The 22154-nt window shown below is 40.0% G+C and overlaps 1 protein-coding gene across 3 annotated transcripts in view; it reads right to left on the reverse strand.

The window, feature by feature from the left end:
• Snx14 (sorting nexin 14) overlaps positions 1-21859 on the reverse strand; it is a 61556-nt gene extending 39697 nt beyond the window's left edge. For 2 of the 3 annotated variants that reach the window (XM_005073657.4, XM_005073658.4), the window contains exons 1-6: positions 21569-21855; positions 9566-9686; positions 7856-7932; positions 7481-7559; positions 2895-2938; positions 1872-1959 (exon numbers count right to left, since the gene is read on the reverse strand). In XM_005073657.4, coding sequence (XP_005073714.1) covers positions 1872-1959; positions 2895-2938; positions 7481-7559; positions 7856-7932; positions 9566-9686; positions 21569-21789 — 630 coding nt within the window. In that variant the 5' untranslated portion in view covers positions 21790-21855. Of the gene's footprint in view, positions 1-1871; positions 1960-2894; positions 2939-7480; positions 7560-7855; positions 7933-9565; positions 9687-21568 lie in introns of all 3 variants that reach the window. The other variant, XM_021229311.2, reaches the window with a different exon arrangement.
• Positions 21860-22154: the final 295 nt, after the last annotated feature.

The raw sequence follows: 22154 nt of genomic DNA on the forward strand, positions 1-22154 counted from the left end.
CAGAGCTAGTTCCAAGACTGCCAAAGCTACACAGAGAAACCCTATTTCAACAAAACAGACCAAAACAAAAACCCAAAAGTCTTAAAGACTACCAACCCCAGCCAGGCATGGTAGCATATACCTGTAATCCTAATATTTGGAATTCAAAGAAGATCTTAAGTCTAAGGCTACCCTAGGTAAGTTCAAAGCCAGTGTGAAAGCCAGAACAAGGAATAAATGACTGGGGAATAGAGCTCAATGGCAAAATAAATGGCTAGCATGAGCAAGGCCTTGTGTTCAAACTCTAGCACTGACAAAAATATGTCTTACTGTAATTATTAAACTTCCCTTAAGAAAGGACACACCAATTTGTGCATGTATGGAATTCAACTTTTACTCATTTCTTCTTTAATAATTTCAGTGTTCCCCAGAATATACAAACAACAAACAAATGATTTTTCATAAATATTCTGTTCAGCCAGGTGGTGGTGACACAAGTTTTTAACTCCAGCACTAAGGAGGCAGAGGTAAGTGGATCTCCATGAGTTCTAGGCCAGCCTGAATTCCAGGACAAGCTCCAAAGCTACACAGAGAAAACCTGTCTAGAAAACAAATATATATGTGTGTGTATGTATTTATTATATGTGTGTATACACTATATATATGTTGAACTTTTATCATTTTAACTATTCCAAACTTTTTTTCATCAATTCAATATTAACTTTTTTTTTTTTACTTTCACATATACTGTATCTGCATTCTTCTCTCCCTCTTCCAATTCCTGGCTGTCCTCAAGTACACCCTTGTATTCATGACCCTCTTCATCTAGGGGTGGGGCCTTGTGAAATGTTCCTACATCCATGTTGGCATGTCAATTGGAAGGCACACCAATTTGAATTTTCACTTGCTTTGCCTATTTTTCCAAATCATAATTAGTGGATATTAATCCTTTTTCATCTCTCCAATTTTACAAGTAAAAAAAAACAGTATAGTACCTCATTGCAACTTATATTTGATGTGCAACAACAAATTTCCAATTGTTCACTAGCCGTTTTACATTTTTCTTTTGTGAACTCATTTTGTGAATCAAGTGGATATAGGAACATTTAACATGATCAAACTTTATTTTGTTAATTAATGATATATATTAACATTCTATACATTATTTATATGTTTAATCCTATTGAACTGACAAAACAGTAAAGAAGTACTGTTTATAGCCAACAAACTACATATATGCAAAACCTAAATGGACAAAATATCACTCAAAGGTATTTTAGAAGGTAGATCATAATCTCTGAAAGTTACATGAATTCGTTTAAATAAAACATGACACTGTTTTCTATTATTGTCTTCTCATTTTAAAATTCCACAAATCAAGAAAAGCAAATATTAAAGAAAGCAAAACTGAGCTGGGCGGTGGTGGCGCATGCCTTTAGTCCCAGCACTTGGGAGGCAGAGGCAGACGGAGCTCTGTGAGTTCCAGACCAGCCTGGTCCACAAGAGCTAGTTCCAAGACAGCCTCCAAAGTCACAGAGAAACCCTGTCTCAAAAAAAAAAAAAAAAATCAAAACTGACCAAGGGACCCACAGTGATTCATCAACTTTTAGTCTAAGAAATGAAAAATGCCCAGCACTTGGGAGGCAGAGGCAGATAGATCTGTGAGTTCCAGACCAGCCTAGTCTACAAGAGCTAGTTCCAGGACAGCCTCCAAAACCACAGAGAAATCCTGTCTCAAAAAAACAAAAACAAAACAAAACAAAACAAAAAACCCACAAAACAAAAAAAAAAGAAAGAAATGAAAAATAAAGAACAAATACACATACTATGGGAGAAAAAAATAAGATTGTCATAATGATAATGTCCCAAATTTCTCATTATAAAATATATACCTTGTGAATTCTTCGTACTAAGACAGATGCAAAAAACCGTAAGGTGATCCTCAGTTCATCAACAAAAGACTCATCATCTGTCACATCCCTTCAGTTAAGGAGAAAGCAAAAATTCAGAAGTTCAGATATACAGCTTTGCCTTGCTAAAACCAGAAAATACTTTTCCTTTTATATATGTGAAAAAAATCTATGCTATTTCCTCTTTTCACTTACAAATAATATATTTTGTTGGAGAACAGAGAAAATGGATTAAAAAGGAAACAAATCACTCATGATTTTAGCTCTAAATCATAATCACTATTAACTATTTCCTTGCATATATGCACCCAAGAGCCTTTTTCAAAGAACTAAGACCATTTTCAGAGCATCACCAAGTAAACTTCAAAGAAAACAAAACAACGATGGAGAAATAACAAAATACAAAATTTTAAGTTAGTTTAAAATATTTATAAAGTAGTGTAATTCTCAAAAGAAGAGGAGTGCGCTCAAAGAAAAATAAAGTGAAAATTCACCTCCAGGCAAAGATTCTGCCACTGAACTACATCCCCAGCCTGCAAACATTCTTAAACTGTATATAGAGACCAAAGGGCAACCTTGGCCGTTCCTCAGCCATCACCCATCTTACAAGGGCCTAGTACTCCCCGAGCACATTGTTTGCTGCAGAGAGGATCTCCTTATAGAGGTCAGGTGAGCTCAAACTCGTAATGCTTCTGCCTGCCAAGTGCTGTGATTAAAGGCTTGCTTTACTAGACCCAGTTCATCAATGATCCTTAATTGGAGCCAATTAAATCTTTCAAGTATTACTGGGTCATTCTGAGGATTTTTATGGTAGTCAGAGTGAAAGAGACTGTACTACCAGCATTTAATGGGAAATAGGTCAGGGACACAGCTAAATATCCAGTAATGCACAACATGGCTCTCCATAAAGAAGATTTGGCCTAGTCATGCTTAGTTTAATGCTACTGACTATATTAAGGGCAGAGGTGGGGTGGAGTGGAGCTCTTATGGAAAGAAAAAACATACCTGTACCATGGATAAACAAAGTTCTCCAACACTAATTCAAGAACCTGCACAAAAAAAATTAAAGAAAAATAATTAAATATAATGAAATAAACTATACTACTAAGCGATATATATTAGCAATAACCAATTTTATTATACCAAATAGTGACAATATCTCTTTTTTGGGTTTCTTTGTATAGCCTTGGCTGTCCTGGATCTAGCTCTGTATACTAGGCTGGCCTTGAACGCAGATACTCATCTACCTCTGCCTCCATACCACTGCACAGCTGACAAAACTTCTTGATAATACGTTTATGTCAACTTTACATGGTTGTGAGCCTCAATAAGAACTGAAGAAAAAAAACTTGAAAATTATATAATTCAGAAAAGATTTTATTAGAATGGCATATACATCTCAACTATCTCCATAATCAAAAGTGTTTCAACAAGGGCCATCAACATGACTCAGCAGGTAAAAGTACTTACTTGAGTAAGCCTAGTGACACAAGTTTGATTCCCAGAATTCATTAAAAGGTGGAAAGAGAGAATTGATTGCAGAAGGTTGTCCTCTGACATACATACATGTATGTATGTATGTATGTATGTATACACACAACATGTACCCCACACACATATCATGTACACACATACATACAATAATAATTTTTTATTTTTTTCAGTGAATTATTCCTGACTGGTTTTACTAAACAAAAACAAAAAACTGAACAAAACAAAAATACATAAGATTTATGTGGAGAATCAAAATCAGGTATTCCTGATTTTCTCTGAAGGAACAATGGTGACTGAAGGGCATCAAGAGAAATTCTGGGGCACTCCTAATGTTTTATTTCTTGCTCTGATGATACTTACATGAATACACTCACTTTCTGAAAACCTTAGCGTATACTTAAAACCAGTACATAAGACGCAAAACAAAATAAACCCTAGGTCAGTTAAATATTCCATTTCTTGGGTCTAAGTGGAGCTGCATGTTGTAAACTTAAGGAGTTGCAACATTGTGCAGTAACTTAAAAGAGCAACAGGGAGAAGAGGAAGAAATGTGTAACCGCTGGTTTTATGTCGACTAGAAACAGCTGAGAGACAAGAGATAGGAACCATGCTTGCACAAGGGTTGGGGAGTGAGGGGTAATCCTAGCACTCAGAAAGCAGACACAGGCGAATCTCTGAGTTTAAGTCCAGCTTAGTCTACAAAGTGAGTGCCAGGACAGGCTCCAAAACAATACAGAGAAACCCTGTCTCGAAAAAAACAAACAAACAAAACAACAACAAAAAAGATTTACCAGCCAGGAGGTAGTGGCCCCACACCTTTAACCCCAGCACTCAGGAGGTAGAGGCAAGCAGATCTCTGAATTCTAGGCCAATCTGCCCTACAGAGTGAAATCCAGGACAGCTTAGGCTTCACAGAGAAACCGTCTCAAAAAAAAAAAAAAAAAAAAAAAAAAGATTTAAAATGGTGGGGAGGGGGAGAACACACCACATTTAACATTTCCCTTCCCTGGCATCAGTAACCAAAGATGTCCATTGCTAAGCAGTAAGGCTAAAATCATTTGGGTCTTTTTTTATTATTATTACAAAAACTAAGCATTTATTATACTGAGGGGTGGTGGGATCACTGAACCCTTAGATCTCTTCTGTGGCTCCACTAAGCAGTTAGACTGACTCTCAGCTAATCTCCCTGCTTCCAAGCTTGCTACCCTCTAGCCTTCAGAGATACCAGTATCTAAAACATGCATTCACCACACACTTCCCTATGAAACCCTCAACAGATTACGCCAAACCAAAATACCTGAAAAGCAAAACGGCTGTGCTAATACTGGAGAGCCTGCATGCCAACGACCACAGCCACTTACTCCCTTTTCACTTCCTGCTACACCCTTAGTCAAACTTAAAGCTCTAGCCACACAGTATGAAAATCACTGGCTTCCAAGTTCAAATAATATGAATCACATAGCCTTTTGATTTCTTTTTGAGACAGGGTCTCTATACATATTCCTGGAACTCACTAAGGAGACCACAGAAATATGTCTGCCTCTGCTTCCCAAGTGCTAGGATGAAAGGTGTGCACCTCCATGCCCAGCATGATTTCCTAACAACTATATAAAATACGGCCTAGGAACTAAGCTGGACCTGCCTTTTTGTTGTGTCTGTGTGCATGCAGTGGCTGGAGGCTAGAGATCATCTTCCAGTACCTTCTACTATCGATTTCCACCTCCTCCCCCACCCCCAGCAGTGCTGGTGACTTGTGCATGCCAGGCAAGCACTCTACCATTCAGTGACATCCCTAGCCCCCCTCCACCTTATTTTTGGGGTCAGGGTCTCTTACTGAACTTCGCTATCTGTCTCCACACAAGCCCACTACTGGGATACAAGCACTCACGGGGAAGCTTGAGAATTCCAATGCAGATCGTCACACGTACCTGACAAGCACTTCACACACACTCTCACACCTAAACTTTAACCAAGTTCTATTGATAATAACACTTGAAGATTCTATTAGATCTCTCTAACTCCTAGTTTGCCTTGAAAATACCAATAGTACCCATTTCATAAACTATGTGTGGATTACACATACAAAGTGTGTTGTTAACAAAGGGCCTAATGTACAATAAGTATATCCATAAATTGAAGCTACTAAAATACTGTCTTTTCTGCTACCGCCCCTCATATTTTACCCTCCAGCCTACTAAACATTCCACCTGTCCAACCTCTTCCTCTCAGGAAGTCTACCTAAAGGACCCTTCCCAGCAACCACAAGGTGGTTCCCAACCATCTATAACAGGATCTGATATCCTCTTTCTAGCATGCATGCAGGCCTTCATGTAGATGGAGCATTTATACCTTAAAAATACATAAATAAATAAACTAAAAAAAAAAGAGTCCAGTAGGGTAGTGGTGGTGCACACCTTTAATCCTGGCACTCAGGAAGCAGAGGCAGGTGGATCTATGCGAGTTTGAGGCCAGCCTGGTCTACAAAGCTACATAGAGAAACCCTGTCTCAAACAAACAAACAAACAAACAAACAAAAGAGTTCAATGTTCCTTTGCAAATGGCTATTTTCCTATCATAAAGACAGCACCTGTTCTTACAGCAGTAATTTCCTTGACTGAAATGTAAATTTGAGATGTAAGTATAATTTGGAATATCTTAATACTCAACGTGCTTACTTTGTGATATTACCTAGCCAAGAATTCATTAGGTGATATACATTAAGATGTAGTTGCTTTTTTTTGTTTGTTTTTATTGTTGTTGTTTGCTTAAGACAAGCTCTGTAACTCAGGATGGCCTAGAACTTAACTCTAGTCCAGGTTGGCCTCAAACTCAAGATCCAGCTACCTCAGACTCCCAAGTGCTGGAATTATAGGAATGAAAACACCATGCCTAACTTAATAAGATGTATCAAGATTAGATTTTCTGATAAAAGTATCAGGAAATTTTCTCTACTGGTATTCAATATTTTTTAATTGGATATATAGTCATACACCAAATACATCAACCAACACAGACAAGCATATTTAACAGTAGACTCTTTTTTTAAGATTTATTTATCATGTATACAGTTTTCTGCAGGCAAGAAGAGGGCACAGATCTCATTATAGATGGTTGTGAGCCACCATGTGGTTGTGAGAATTGAACTTAGGACCTCTGGAAGAACAGCCAGTGCTCTTAACCTCTGAGCCATCTCTCCAGCCCCCAACAGTAGACTCTTAAAACTATAAAAGTTCCCACCTCCTGGGAGTTGGGGGTAGGTATCACAGCTGTTATAGCACATACCTACTAGTATGTTCATAGCAATTCAGGTATAAATAAAACTACTATCTACAGCATATACAATTATACATAGTATATAACACTTAATAATAAGTACATTACTAGTTTATGAATTTACTATACTATTTACAGTTTTTAATCTATGGCATACTATATAGTATATGTTTATGTAGTTTTATATGTTTATATCTGCACAAGTTAGTTTTAACTGTCAACTTCGCATATCCCAGAATCACTGGAAAGTCTCAAATAGGAATTATTTAGATCAGGTTGGCCTATTGGTATATATATAAAGAATGTCTTAATGGTTAAGACCCAGGCCACTATGGACAACACCAATCCCTAGTCAGGGGCTCCTGAACAGTATAAAAGAGGAAATAGGTAGCTTGAATCAAGTATTCGTGGATTCACATGTTTACATTCTGCCCTGACTTTCTCACAACAATGAATCAGAACATGAAACTGTAGTCCAAATAAACACTGTCCTCCCCTAAGCCATTTCTGTTACAATATTTTATCACAGAAACAGAAATTAAGTTAGAATAGTGCACTTTTTGTTTTAGTTTACTCCTATTTATTAAATTTAAAAAGTAATTTTCTCTAAAACAATAAATATGCCATGTTAAGTCAGCAGCAGCTTCAAATAACTCTTATTTATATAACCCTTGACCATACCAAGAAGCCCTGTGCAATGACTAAAGGTTTGTACAAGCACATTTTGTAATGCTCTCATGAGGACAAAACTGCTTATGATTTTCAGAACACAATCCCATCCTTAAATAACACATGCTCATATTTGGCAATATTAAATTACTTACCTCTGAGAGAGAGGCATCAACCTTGGAAGGCACTTTCAGGTCTAGCCAGGGCTGGTAGTTTTCAAGCAGCAAAGAAGGCCTAAAGTAAATCAAACAACGAAATCACTTGTAATAAAATGTAGTAAAAAAATGAACAAATGAACGTGTTTAACTTGGGGGCCAGCAAGATGGCTCAGCATTAGGTAAAAGCACTTGCCTTACTCAGAAGCTCAAGTACTTGAGCCTGATTCTCAGAACCCAAACAAAGGTGAAATGAGAGGATCAGCTCCAGAAGCTGCCCTCTGACCTCCAGACATTCAGTATGGGACACACACACACACACACACACACACACACACACACACACACCAAGCACAACTTAAAAGTTTAGCTTACCTATGCCGTTTACATTTCACTTTACCACAAACAGCACAGCTGTGACCTTGCGGAAATAACTCTTGAAGTCCTAATTGCTAAAAAAGGAAAGAAAACAGAGATTCGACTTTAGCTTCTCTACTACGAAAAATCAATTTTCCAAAAGCTTTGTTGCCCTCCATGTGAGCATTCAAAGGACTTTTATTTTTAGTGCTTCAAAACTAAAACTATTATTTGTAATAAATACCTAAATACCTGCTAAATTAACTGCCAGCGGACACAAAATACCTAATGAAATACATAAGCTAGGCCTAGGGTATAACTCAGTAATTCAATAGTAGAGAATTTTCTAGCATGTACATTGGCACAGGTTCAATGCTTATTATCAGAAAAAGATAACAGTGGGAACCAAAAACAAAGGTTCTCTTAGCAGGCATGGTGGTACATGCCTATAATTTCAACTCTCAGGAGGCTGAGGATCTAAAATTTAAGTCCCATGAGACCCTGTCTTTAACTATAGATAAACAAACATATAACTAAATAAATAGTCTGCCTCTGACATGTCTTATACTACAAAAATATAAGAAAAAAATACTACTCTCCATTTCTCCCAAAGCTTAGCTTCAATGAGGGGGAAGATGTGATAAATCCTAAAGGCCATGACCAAATATGACCCAGACTTCTGTTTCCTCTACAAAGAAATGCCACAACCCTAAAATGGGGGACTGCATCAATTTAAAGGGCAGCACTTGGTGGGTACAAGGCCCCATGTTTTCTCTTCATCAGTGAAGGGGGCCCCAAAAGGAACCTCACTAAATTCTGACCTGTGGGTAGAATTTGAAAAGTCAGCATTTTGCCTTAATAGAGGACTGAGTTCATATACCACTACCACTATTAAATTTCAGAAATACAAATTATTTTGGCTAAGCAAATTTTCTCAGCCTGTGAGCTGAGGGGGGGAGGGAGAGAATTAACAGAGTTGGATTATTACTTAACCCAGAATTCCTTAAATATATGTGTTTCAGAATTACCTGGAAAGTTTTTAACAATACTATTTATTGGGCAGTGGCCTAGAACATTCTAATCAAAATCTTGGAATTAAGGCTTAACAATCCAGACTATTGATGATGCCCAAGGAGGGTCTCTTGTACAACCACCTTTGTAAACCTCTGTCCTTGTGGTTAACATGTCCCCAGGAGACAAGCTGACATTGTGAACTGTAACTTTCTGAGAAGATTGTATTTTCGTTTTACAGTTGATATTAGAACTATAAACCTTAAAACTAGGACTCAAGATGCAGCTAAGTGAGGAATTACATGCAAAGGCCTAGGTTCAATCCTCAGCACCAAAAAAATAAAATAAAAACCAAGTTAAAATAAGTATCTATACATTTATTCATGCATATATATGTAAATGCACATAATGCTCATTTTAAACTTTTTCTATGAACTTCATGTATTCCATTATAAAATAATAATATGTAGATTTTAAAAATCATTGCTCTAAAATGCTTTTAGTTAAAAAAAAAAAAAGCCTAAACAACATGAGTCACATAAACTGACTTCAAATATGAAAAAGCACAGGGCTGGAGAAAGGGCTCAGCAGTGAGTGCGCATGCTGCTCTCTCTGAGGACCAGAGTTCAGTTCTCAGCACCTACACTGAGTAGCTCGCAAGTGCCTGTGACTCCAACACCAAATTTTAACTTAAAAATTTTAAAAACATAATTTTACCTTAGGTTTGTATTTTATTGTGAAGAATATATTTGGCAAGAGAGAATCGGGTCCTAACGAACAGTAGAATGTCACAACTCCAGCAACAAATGACCAGAAGATCATTAAGACATGAAGATACCTTAGAAATAAATAAAAATGATCAGAACCAAAGAAATGTATAACATTAAAAGCTATTCCTTTAGTGATCTTCCATATATTTATTAATCAAAATCAATTTTAAGTTTTCCAATCAGCTAATTTCTGTAATATACTTGTTATCTATAACATAAATAAACAATACAATATATTACCAAATATATAATTTCATTTAAGTATAGGAGGAAATTAGATTCAACATTTCACAGTTTCATTTCTATGCTGTTATGTTTCAAGGAGTCTGAATTCATTCTTCCAGAACACCCTCTATTCTCACATTCTAAAATTATAATGATCATTAAAATTAATTTCTAAGTGCCTACTTTGTGTTAGACAGGGTTATGCTCCGGTGATTTGATAAAGAACATCACTACCATGTCTCTAGTAACACAGAGATCTATCTGGCAGTGACAGTTGAATAAATGAGTATAATACAATGTGAAAACGGGTTTGGTATTATGAAACAGTACTTAATAGCTATAGAAAAACTTAATGAGTGGATAGGGGAAACCAAAAGAGGGACTAAGAAAGAGATGGAGGAACCCAAACTTGAGAGCACTGCATGGCTATGATCTGCACATAGTTTCCACAAAGCAGAGGTTTAAGACACTTGATTTTTCATCAGAGGAGCCACGTTTGATTCTCAGCACCCACATGGTGGCTCACAACCATCTGTAACTCCATTTCCAGGGGATCTGATGCCCTCTTCTGGCCTCCACAGGCACCAGACACACACTCCAAACACTCATATATACAAAGTAAAATGAATACATATAAAATAATTTTTAAAACTGGCCCTAAGAGGAACCTGAAGTGGTAGGAAGCCAGACTGGTTATTGTGTGATATAATACGCCATATTAAGGTGTCTCAAAACAGGCGCATGATGTTGCAGATATCAATCCCGTCATGTCACACAGTTCAAACGAACACAGTGCGTTTATTAGTTGTGAACAGCTGCATAAAACATAACTTTTACTGTTAATTCTTCAGTTCCAAAACCATAATATAACTAACAGATGCACAGGTGACCAATTGCATTGCTTCTGTTGGTAACTGATCACTCACATACAACAGCAAAACATGGAGCTGTGAGTTATCTCCTTGTTCCCAATAATAACCTTGGGTGACATTTTATAAAAATGGATAATTTCAAAAGGAAACTAATTCATAAGCATGCAAGTGGAACAAGGAAATGAGCGGCAATAGTGCTAGCATTGAAATTCAGACTAAAGAAAATGCAATTACAAACAAAATAGGTCCTGTGGGAATGAATTTGGGACACTGCTATTATTAAAGACTCTAGACCTTAAGGCCTGAGGATGTAGGTCCATCAGTAGAGTGCTTGCCTGGCATGCAGGAAACCCTGGGTTTGCTCTCTGACAGCACATAATCCAGACATGCCTCTGAAGCAGCATTTGGGAGATGGAAATCATCCTTAGTCAGCCTGGGCTCAAATGGTGACAGGAATATTAAACAAAGGGTGAAAACATCTCAAAGTGATTTGGGCAAAAATCTTTGCATTTAAGGAAATTTTGGAAATATTTCATGACATTGAGTGAAAAACTGAAAATCAATCCACATTTAGAAGCTTGACCATTAGACACAGAGAAGACAGTCCATATACTAAATTCAAATTACTCTTTACAATTTTTTTGCAAAGAAATAAGAGAGTGAACTAGAAACTAGAGTGCAATTATTCTTAATCCCCTCTCAAGTGAAGCTCTCATAACTGTCAGCTATGTATCTTTAAAAAAAAAATTGGCAGGCTGGAGAGATGGCTCAGAGGTTAAGAGGACTGACTGCTCTTCCAGGGGTCCTGAGTTCAATTCCCAGCAACCACATGGTGACTCACAACCATCTACAATTCAATCTAGTGCCCTCTTCTGGCATGTAGGCAGAACACTGTATATGTGATAAATAAATAAATCTTTTTTTAAAAAAATGGCACCGGGCCATTCCTAGCACTTGGGAAGCAGAGGCAGGTGGATCTCTGTGAGTTCAAGGCCAGCCTAGTCTACAGAGCGAGTGCCAAGATAGGTTCCAAAGCTATACAGAGAAACCCTGTCTGGAGAAACCAAAAAAAAAAAAAAAAAAAAAAAAGGCAGTGAGTAGAGAATGAAGTCACACTTCAGGGAGAACACAGAAGAGTAAACAAAATCTGTTATTGTTTGGTTTCATTTGTACACTCTGTAGCGCTGGCCGACCTAGAATTTACTATGTAGACCAGACTAGTCTTAGAGTCTCAGAGATTCATGGGTTCCTATTTCCCAAGAGCTGAAATTAAAGGTATGCCCCACCAAACCTAGCACAAGAAGGTGTTAGCAGTATTCTCAGTACTGTTCAGTGTTTCTGTGAGGCCCAGTTTTCTGTCATTCAGTATTCTCTTGGCCAACCGTAGTACAAACTGGGTTTCTGTTAGCTATTATCAAAAGTCCTACGTAGGCTGGTAGATTGCTCAGCAGTCAAAGGTGTTGGTCTCCGGATGATGTAAGCATGATGACCTAGTTTAATCCCAGGAAACCACACAAAGGTGGAAAAAGAGAACCAATTCCAATTTCCACTCGGGAGGCAGAGGCAGGCAGATCTCTGTGAGTTCAAGACCAGCCTGGTCTACAAGAGCTAGTTCCAGGACAGCCTCTAAAGCCACAGAGAAACCCTGTCTCAAAAAACAAGAGAGAGAGAGAGAGAGAGAGAGAGAGAGAGAGAGAACCAATTTCACAAAGTTGTCCTCTGTCCTCCACACTGGAGCTGTGAGTTCCCATACACACCTACATATCTTACATATACACATATATACAAATAATAAAAGTACAAAGTAAAGATGAAGAACAACTTAAAATACACTCAAGAAAAAGAAAATACTAAAAGAGAGCAAAAGTAAGTCCTGAGTAATGCTAAGAAAATAATAAAAAAAATCTTAGGAAAGTACTAGGAAGGAAAGTGACAGCATTACCCTGAATCTACTCTGGCTGCAATAGAGATTGGCCTTGTCTAGGAAAACACTGGCAGATATGAAAGCTGTTGTAGTAATCTAGGAGAGGAGATAAGGACCCTCACCAGGGAACAGACAAAGAAAAAAGGAGCTGATTCTTTTGACAAACAGAAGAAAATTAAAAAGACTGAAGTAACTGGTTAGGTATGAGCAAAAAGAAAAGCCTTCAAGAAACAAATCAGAGTGGGAGGAGAAGAGGGAGGGGAAACTGTGGTTGGTATATAAATTTTTTAAAAAGAGGAAAAAAGAAAAAAATTTACCCACTTAATAAAAAAAGAAACAAATCAGTCTTTGGACAGGCCAAGTTTCAGGTGACTTAACATGGACCACAGAAAAATGGCCCACAAACTGCTATATATGGCAACTCTTTACAGAGAATATTAGTTGAAGTCAAAGGTTTAGAAATTAGAAAAAAAGATCATTGTCAGGCAGTGGTGGCGCACGTCTTTAGTCCCAGCACTTGGGAGGCAGTGGCAGAGGCAGGAGGATATCTGTGAGTTTGAAGCCAGTCTGGTCTACAGAGTGATTTCCAGGACAGCCAGGACTGTTACACAGAATTACACAGAAATCCTGTCTCAAAACACACACACACACACACACACACACACACACACACACACACACACACACACACACGAGAGAGACAGACAGACAGACAGACAGACAGAGACACCATTAAAGTCATAGGAATAAATGACACCACCCAGGAAGAAGAGTTTAAAAAATACAGAAGGGACTGGAGAGAGTTTCAGCAGTTAAGAGCACACCACCTTTATAGAGACCTGATTTCCAGTCTCCACAGCTCACCACCTGGCTCTAAACTGTCTATAACATCAACTTCAGGGAATCCAACACTCTCTTCTGGCCTCCTAGGCTGTGATGTACATAAACTCACACAGGTATACACACATACATGTTAAAATAATATTTATTAATTTTTTTGTTTGTTTTTCGAGACAGAGTTTCTTTGTATAACAGTTCTGGGAGTCCTGGAAATAGCTCTGTAAACGAGGCCAGTCTCGAACTCATAGAGGTCCGCCTGTCTCTGCCTCCCGAGGGCATATTTTTTAATTAAAAATAGAGAACTTGTTAAACATAAAGCAACAAGGTTCTGCTTGAGTTCCTCCCCTGACTTCCTTCAAAGACGAACCATAGCCTGAAAGCTGAAAGGCTTTCCTTCCCTACATTTGCTTTTGTTCTGAGTATCTATCACGGCAGTAGGGAAACTAGAACAGCCTCACTGACTCAGATTTGGATGTGTCAAGTGAGTGGAATGAAAGATGCTAAAGTGGCGGAGCTCAAGCAGTAGGCTGTGAGATCTACGTTAGCATGACTCTAAACCCCAAACCGTATATGACAACAGTAGAGGACAATGGTAGGAGGAGAGGAGAGGAGTCAGGACATCAGGACTGAATAGGAAAGCACACTAGTCAACAGTACAACTTTTCATTTCACTTATTTATTTAAAACAGAGTCTTAGAGGTGGTGAACAGCTTTAATCCCAGAACTTGGGAGGCAGAGGCAGGCAGATCTCTGAGTCTGAGGCCAGCCTGGTCTACAGAATGAGTTTCCAGGACAGTCAGGACTACACAGAGAAACTTTATCTTGAAAAACAAAAACAAAAAAGCCTTGCTACAGAGCCCAGAGCTCAGGCTGGCCTTAAACCTGTGGTCCTCCAGCCTCAGCCTCCTGAATCGCAAGATATCTGAGTCTTAGGAATACTTGCTAGTGACAGCAAGATCCACTGTATGGTCATACAAATGGGAGGCTGAAGAATGACCTAGATATAGACTAGATTATGTGATAGTTGCTCCCTCAAGCACTGAGGTCATCATGATTGATAGCAGAACTTAAAACAGGTCTGTCAGCCAGGAGCCAGTCTTGTATAAATGAGCACAGCTGACATGAGGAATGTCCTTAATGAGAAAATAGACGGCATGTAGCTCAAAGGAATGAGAGACTTGTTTCCTTGGTAGAGTAAGCAGTATCAGGCTTGTCTTCCCACCACAAAGGATGACGAAAGTAGATAAAAAAAAAATATGTGCAACTATTCCTTAGCAAGGCAGACGGTACTGCTGGGCTGGGACCACTGAGAAGGGAAGCAACCTGGTCAGTTTCATATGCATCCTAGATTCTTCCCATATATCTTTCCACTTGCAAAATAAATTTTGAGGCCTAGAGCTCAAAATTGGGGGAACTCAGCAGCTAAGAAGGGGGGAAAACGTGGAAATACTAATATCTTATAGTGACCAAGTAAGTCAAAAGACAGACCACGCAGCTAGTGAAACCACCGTGACACTCAGCCACTGTGTGCCTATTACTAAAACTGCTCTTGCTCAGTGGTAAAAGGAGCCTGTTGCCAAGCCTGAATACTCGAGTTAGGTCCCTGGAACTCACACAGTGAAGGAGAGTACTGTCTCCCAAAAGACTACCTCCATGTGTCCGTGTCCACGTGTGTGTGTGTGTGTGTGTACAATTAATGAATGAAATGCTCATTCAGTACTTAAACATAAATACCCACCCATCAGAAAACCACTATGGCTCCACAGTGTTTCCAAAATGTCTCTGAAGCCTTTACAGTCCCTACTTCACCTTTTTCTATCCATTCCTTTATTCAAACTTCCCATGAACTAAAGAAACATACTCTACATCCAAACAACAACAAAAAAATTAAGTGAACCTTACATTTGGTAAGTAGCAACCATACCCATTTCCCCAAAATCATTCCAACCATTAATCATTCAAAATTCAGAATTTTTATGATTAATGAATAATTACAGTATGTTTCATGTATTTTTAGCATTCCCAAGTGATATCTGATGAAGTATCCACATCATATTTCAACATTTCTGTAACAAATCATATAAACAGTAAAAAATTAATCGCTGAGAAATAAATATCATAAATAGCCTCATGTCTGTTCAGGTCATCATATGTCATTTGGTACCTAATTTAGAAAAAAAAAGTAATTTTTTTAGAGTGCTTCTGAGGACTAGAAAGATGGTTCAGTGGTTAAGAGCACTGACTATTCTTCCAGAAGGCCCAGGTTCAATTCCCAGCACCCACATGGCAGTTCACAATTGTCTGTAACTCCAGTTCCCAGGTACCCAATACCCTCGTGTAGGTAAAACACCAATGCATATAAATAAAAAAATAAAATAAGTAATAGAATGGTTTTGAATTACAAAATACAACTTAAGAACTATAAAACCAGCCACTAGGTACATGTCTGTGGTCTTGGTTACCTGGAAGGCTGAAGCAAGAGGAATTTGGAGTTAGCCTGTAAAGTACAGTGAGAGCCTCATCTCTAAAAAATAAATAAATAAATAAATAAAAGTAAAAATAACTGAAAAAAAATCCTGAAGCAAGAAGTTCCCAGCCTGAGCTACATAGAGAGTTGAAGGTCAGCTTCGGCTACCTAGCATAATACTCCATCTCAAAAAAAAAAAAAAAGACCTATACTTAGAATGAATGTTAGTAAATTCTACATTCATTAGTGTAGTTATAACCAAAATCAACTAGGACAAAGACATTAAGACAAAACTTTCTAGCCCTAGAGTATTAAGCCAGAAATGTATAGCTTTAAATAAGTCAAGCTGGTAGTTCTAACCCAGGGGTGATCTTGCTGCCAGGCAGCATTTGGCAGTATACAGAGACAATTTTATTGTAGCACCCTCTAAGAAGAACCTCAGCAGAGCACTACTGTCATCAAGGTGCTAGAAAAATACCCACAATGCACAGGACAGCCCCCAACAAGAACTATCTGGCTCAAACCCCAGAGTACTGACCAGGAGAAATGCTGCACTGATTCCCAAAGAGAAATGCTGACAAGCTAAGCATTCCGAATGCTAGGGGGTAAACAGAAATTCCAAAAACAAAGTAGGACATTGTAAACAACAAAAAACAACAGAAAGGACAACAGTAGCAAGTAAACTTAACAAAATATAAGCAGATTCTTAGAAAAAGTAATAAACCAACCTCTAAAGGAGTCTATTGACAGTTACTGGAAAATGTTTTATTTATTTACTTACTTATTTTTGTGGTTTTGGTTGTTATTTTTGAGGCAGGGCTCTTCTATGTATCCCTGGCTATCCTGGAATTCACTCTAGCCCAGGCTGGCCTCAAACTTACAGATTCACCTGCCTCTGCCTCCCAACCACTAGAACTAGGCATGTGCCACCACCACCTGGGAAAACCAGTTTTTATTTTTCAGACTTTTATTTTTCAGTGTCTTTTTTATAAGGCCTATTTATTTGCTATTATTATATATACAATGTTTTGTCTGCATGTATGCCTACACACCAGAGAAGGGCATTGGATCTCATTATAGATGGTTGTGAGCCACCATGTGACTGTTGGGAATTGAACTCAGGACCTCTGGAAGAACAGCCAGTGCTTTCAACCTGAGCCATCTCTCCAGTCCCTTTTTCTTGTATAAAAAACCTTATGTGGTCACCACAGCCTGGATCCTCTGAGCAGAGGCTCTGGTGTGGCTTTTCATTGATGGTCAATGGATTCCTAATAAGGAAACTTGGTGAAAACAGCCTCTTTCCAGAGGTCAGGTAGCTGTAAGTATTAGAGACAGCATCAAAGGTGGCTTTGGCCAACTTGCTCAGGGAGGCAGAGCAGTCCCTGGCTGATGTGCAGCCGTCATCAATGTCGGCCATCATCAGTAGTTTCTTGGGCATGGGAGCAGAGATGATGCCAGTGCCTCTGGGACAGGGATGAGATGCACCAACACAGAGCCACAGTGGCCTTGTTTTTAATGTAGTCCCTAAGGGTGGAATGTTTATTTACTTGTTTGTGGATGTATGCATGTGAGTGTAGTGTACACACACTTCAACACGCAGCACAGGGATTCGAGGGGAGGGTGTCAGGTGTCCTCCCCTATCGTGTCCTACCTGAAAGGTTCAGGCATTACGCGGGCCTGCCCTGTTACCTGGCAGAATGTACTCTGGCAGCACTTTGGCCAGCCCAGAGTTCCATGACAACCAGTCTGTTCGCAGGTGCAAAGGATCCCTTTAAAGGACAGACTCCTGCCCACTTATACTCTCTCTCATCATCTCTTCTCTCTCATCTTTCCTCTCTCTTGTCGGCTCTCCTCTTCTCCCTTACCTTATTCTCTCTGTCATATCTGTCTCCCCTCTTTTCGTCTGGCTATAATAAACTGTGGTTAACGTGGTCTCCATGGCTTGTGCTCTGTCTATCATGCCGGTCCTGGTTCCCTAATAAACAACACTACCTTACTACTTTCAGACAGGGCTCTCCCTGAAGCTAAAGTTCTCCATTTGGGGTTTTTTGTTTTTTGGTTCTTTTTGTCTAGGCTAGCAGGCAGCAAGTCCAGCCATCCTCTTGTGTCTGTTTACCTCAGTGCTGGGATTTCCAGCATGGCACTAAGCCTGGCTAGTTAGAGGAGTTAGGATCTGAACTGATAAAGAACACTCAACCCACTGAGCTATCTCTACAGCTCCTCTAAATCCCTGTTGTATTTTTTTAAATCAAACACTTTTTGAAGATTGAAGGGCGTGCATGACAATGTGAGTGAGGATATGCACACATGTATGCACAAGTGCCAATAGAAGCCAGAAAAAGATGTCAGAGCTCTTGGAACCAGAACTCCAGGAGTTTGTGAGTCATCCAATTTTTGGTGCTGGTATCCAAACTCTGGTCCTCATAATAGCATCAAGTGCTCATGTTACCAGAGCCATCTCACCAGCATGCCCAACAAGAGCATTCAAGTTTGGTACCAAGAATATTAATTGCTACCTTTGTAATAAATGATAAAGGCTTCCAACATATGCCCTCTAAGATTAAAAGGACTACATTACCTGCCACTACTCACAGGCCCTTTCTGCTTGCACCCAGCCCCTCCCCCAACCAGTTCTTCCCATCCTTACCCAGGGTCTATCCTGGTACTTTCTGCACCGCATCCAACCTCCCCAACCAGCCAGATCTCTCACAACCTTCTCTGGGATCTAAACCTGTGGATCCACTGGGCCTCCTAACATGCCTCATCCCCAACCTGCCATATCTAGCCCTGGCCATATACCCAGTCCCCTGACCTTGTCTGGTCACTCTTGTGGACCTGACAACAAAATATTTTGAGTTGAAGGAATGAGCATGGCAGAGGGACTGAAAAAAAATACAGAGGCATAAATATTAAAACACAAAGTATCATGGAGAACACAAACTACACTACACATAAAAACGTCACGAGCACAATTAACACACACTTTCCCATAACAGCATTAAATATCAATGGTTTCAATTACCCAATAAAGACAGAGGCTGACTGAATGGATCAAGAAACAAAATCTATTGTCTACAAGAAATACATTTTAGCGTCAACAATAAACACCTCACAGAGTAAAAAGAGAGAAAATAGCACTCCAAAACAGGGCAGAAATCAATGATATAGAAACAGAAAACAGCACAAAGTCAACAAACCTAAGAGCTGGTTCTTGAGAAGATAAACAAGATAACTGACAGATCCTTGCCCTACTAACCAAAAGAAACAATGAGAGGACCCAAGGTGCTAGAATCAGAAATAAAACAATGAGGCCAGGTGGTGGCAGAGCAGGTGAATCTCTGTGAGTTCAAAGCCAGTCTGGTCTACAGAGCAAGTTCTAGTACAGTCTTCAAAGCTACACAGAGAAACCCTGTCTCAAAGAGGAGGGAGAGAAGGAGAGACAGAGACACAAAGAGACAGAAACGGCGACAGAGGCAGAGAGAGAGGAAAGAGGGATGGAGGGTAGGAGGGAACAGTGAAACATAACAGACACCAAAGAAATTCAGAATGTTATAAGGGAATATTTTCAAGAATATGTAGTCCATTAAGCTGAAAAACCTAAAAGAAATTGATGAATTTCTAAATATAGCCAAGCCACCAAAATTAAACCAAGAAATCAACAACCTAAAAGACCCATAACAAATGAGTTGATTAAAATAGTAGTAAAAAGTCTTCCAGCTAAAAAAGTCCAGGACCAGATGGATCCAGAGCAAAATTTTTACCAGACTTTCAAACATCTACAGCTAATCCTTAAACTATTCAAAAACATCAGAAACAGAAGGCCCACTCCCAAACTCCTTCTACAAAGTCACTATTCCTCTAATATCCAAGCCAGGTAAAGACAAAAAAAAAAAAAGCTGAGGGACAATAATTTTAGACCAAAAAAAAAAAAAAAAAACCTGCTCAGAAAAATGCTTGCAAACAGAATACAGACATACATTCAAAAGATTATATGCCATAACCAAGTTAGGTTTTTCCCTGAAATGCAGCACATGTGAATCAATAAATGTAATAAACCACATAGAAAACCAGGTGTTGGTGATGCTCGCCTTTAATCCCAGCACTCGGGAGGCAGAGGCAGGCGGTTCTAGGCCAGCCTGGTCTACAGAGCTAGTTCCAGGACAGCCTCCAAAACAATACAGAGAAACCCTGTCTCAGAAAACCAAAAAAATAAAAAATAAAATAAGCCACATAGATGAACAACAATAACAAAAAAAATCACAGGGTCATCTCAACTGACACAGAAAAGGGACTTTGACAAAGTTCAACATACCTTCATAATAAAAGTCCTAAAGAATGTAGGGCTAGAGAGAACATAACCCAACATAGTAAAAGCTATAAATGAGAGCCACAAACAACATCATCCTAAAAGGAAAAAAAATTCCCACAACTCCATTAAAGTCAGGAACGAGAGAAGAATGACATTATCCCTGTACCTTTTCATTTTTTTATTTTTATTCATTCATCATTCATTTATTTACTCTGCTCTGTACTCTTCCTAATACTTTTGCTGAGAGAGACTCTATTTATTTTAAAACTGCATTGTGGGGGTTGGAGAGATAGCTCAATGATTAAGTAAACAGGCTGCTCTTCCAGAGCGTGAGGGGTCCATTCCTAGCACCCACACTCTCTAACTCCAGTTCCAGGGGATCCAAGGCCCTCTTCTGGCCTCCATCAGGCCTGCATGCACAGCGGGCAGACATACCTGCAGGCAAAACACCCATTCACACACAATAATAAAATAAGACAGCACTATGATATTTAAATTCACTTTAGCTGATTCAACAATAACAAATGGGAAAAGAGTATGCAAAAAAACCTGTTGCTACAGTCATGGGAAATGGTTAGCATTAGTGAAAATACTAAGTTAAACCCCTTGTGTATGCTTTCCTCTGTTATGCTTACAGATGAACTACTTCGAAATAAAAAGTACTTGCTCAAAATATCAGAGGGAAAAGACTTCATGTTTTTAAGTACACTTCTATTATCCAATGTACTGACACTACTGGAAATGTACAAGATTCAGGGGCGGGAACTTCTGACCTCAAATTTTCAATTTAATCATTTTAACTTTTCAGAATATTTCGGCTCTTTAAAAGAGAGAAAGAAACAGGACTTTGTAGAAATGGATACTATTCTACTGTCTGATTTCGCAGATGAAACTGCGAGAAGTGCTGAGGCTACTGCCAAGGTGTGTGTCCACCAGTGTGTGTGTACTACTTCGAGAGAGAAGGGTTCCGCCTGGGACTGCGGCTGCGACAGGACCTTAAGCCCTCCTCCCTCCAGTGACTGGATCGCTTAACCGTTTCGAACTGAGTTGGCTATACATATTTCGGTTGTGAAAAATAGATAAACGCCCAGATTTTGAGAAATGGTCAGAAAAGAAAGGTTCAGAGCTTGGTAACCTCGGAGGATGCCCGGCCCACGGGAGCCGACCCGCGCCCGCCCGCACATCCGGGCACGACCTCGGCCGTCGCTCCCGAGGCGACTGATCGGAGTTGGCCCTCGCCTGCTGCCCGCAGCCCGCAGCCCAGCATACCCCGCTGGCTCCCGAGCGGCCTCCGCGGGGCCAACCGCAGGTACCTGTTGAGGAGCAGCGAGGCGGCGCTGAGGCAGAGAAGCAGGAAGCAGAACAGCGGGTACTGGCGGCAGATTTCACGCCCCACGTCCAGTCTCAGCCGCTGCTTCAGCCTCCCTCCGATCGTCCGTATCCAAGACCCCATCTCTGTCCGTGCAGCGGAGGACGTACCGCCCTCAGAGGCCGCGGCGGCAGACACCCCCACCGCCCGGCGGCGGACCCACATAGGAACCGACCACCCAGCTTCGCAGCCAGCCTCAGCCGCACCAAGCCCCGCCCCGCAGCCCTCGCCGCGCCTGCGCAGTCACACGCCCACCGACCGCAAGGGCGCTATAGGCCCGCCCTACGGGAGGACACGGGAGTGCTCAGACGCAGATATTCTGGCCGGGTCACCCACTGGCCTCATCCGGAAGTCCAGGGAAACCTAGAACGTGAGACTGCCAGGACGACGGAAGAGTTGAGCAAGGTTACCTATGTATGCACAGCGCTCAAGTGCGGGTCCCGGAGCCATGTGGGAATTGTAGTCCGTGTCGCCTACCCTGCTATCCTCCCCTTTCGGATTCTGGCACCTACGCCTAAAAGGATGGAAGG

The sequence above is a fragment of the Mesocricetus auratus genome, unplaced genomic scaffold (assembly GCF_017639785.1).
Source record: "Mesocricetus auratus isolate SY011 unplaced genomic scaffold, BCM_Maur_2.0 Super-Scaffold_100691, whole genome shotgun sequence".
Classification (NCBI taxonomy): domain Eukaryota; kingdom Metazoa; phylum Chordata; class Mammalia; order Rodentia; family Cricetidae; genus Mesocricetus; species Mesocricetus auratus.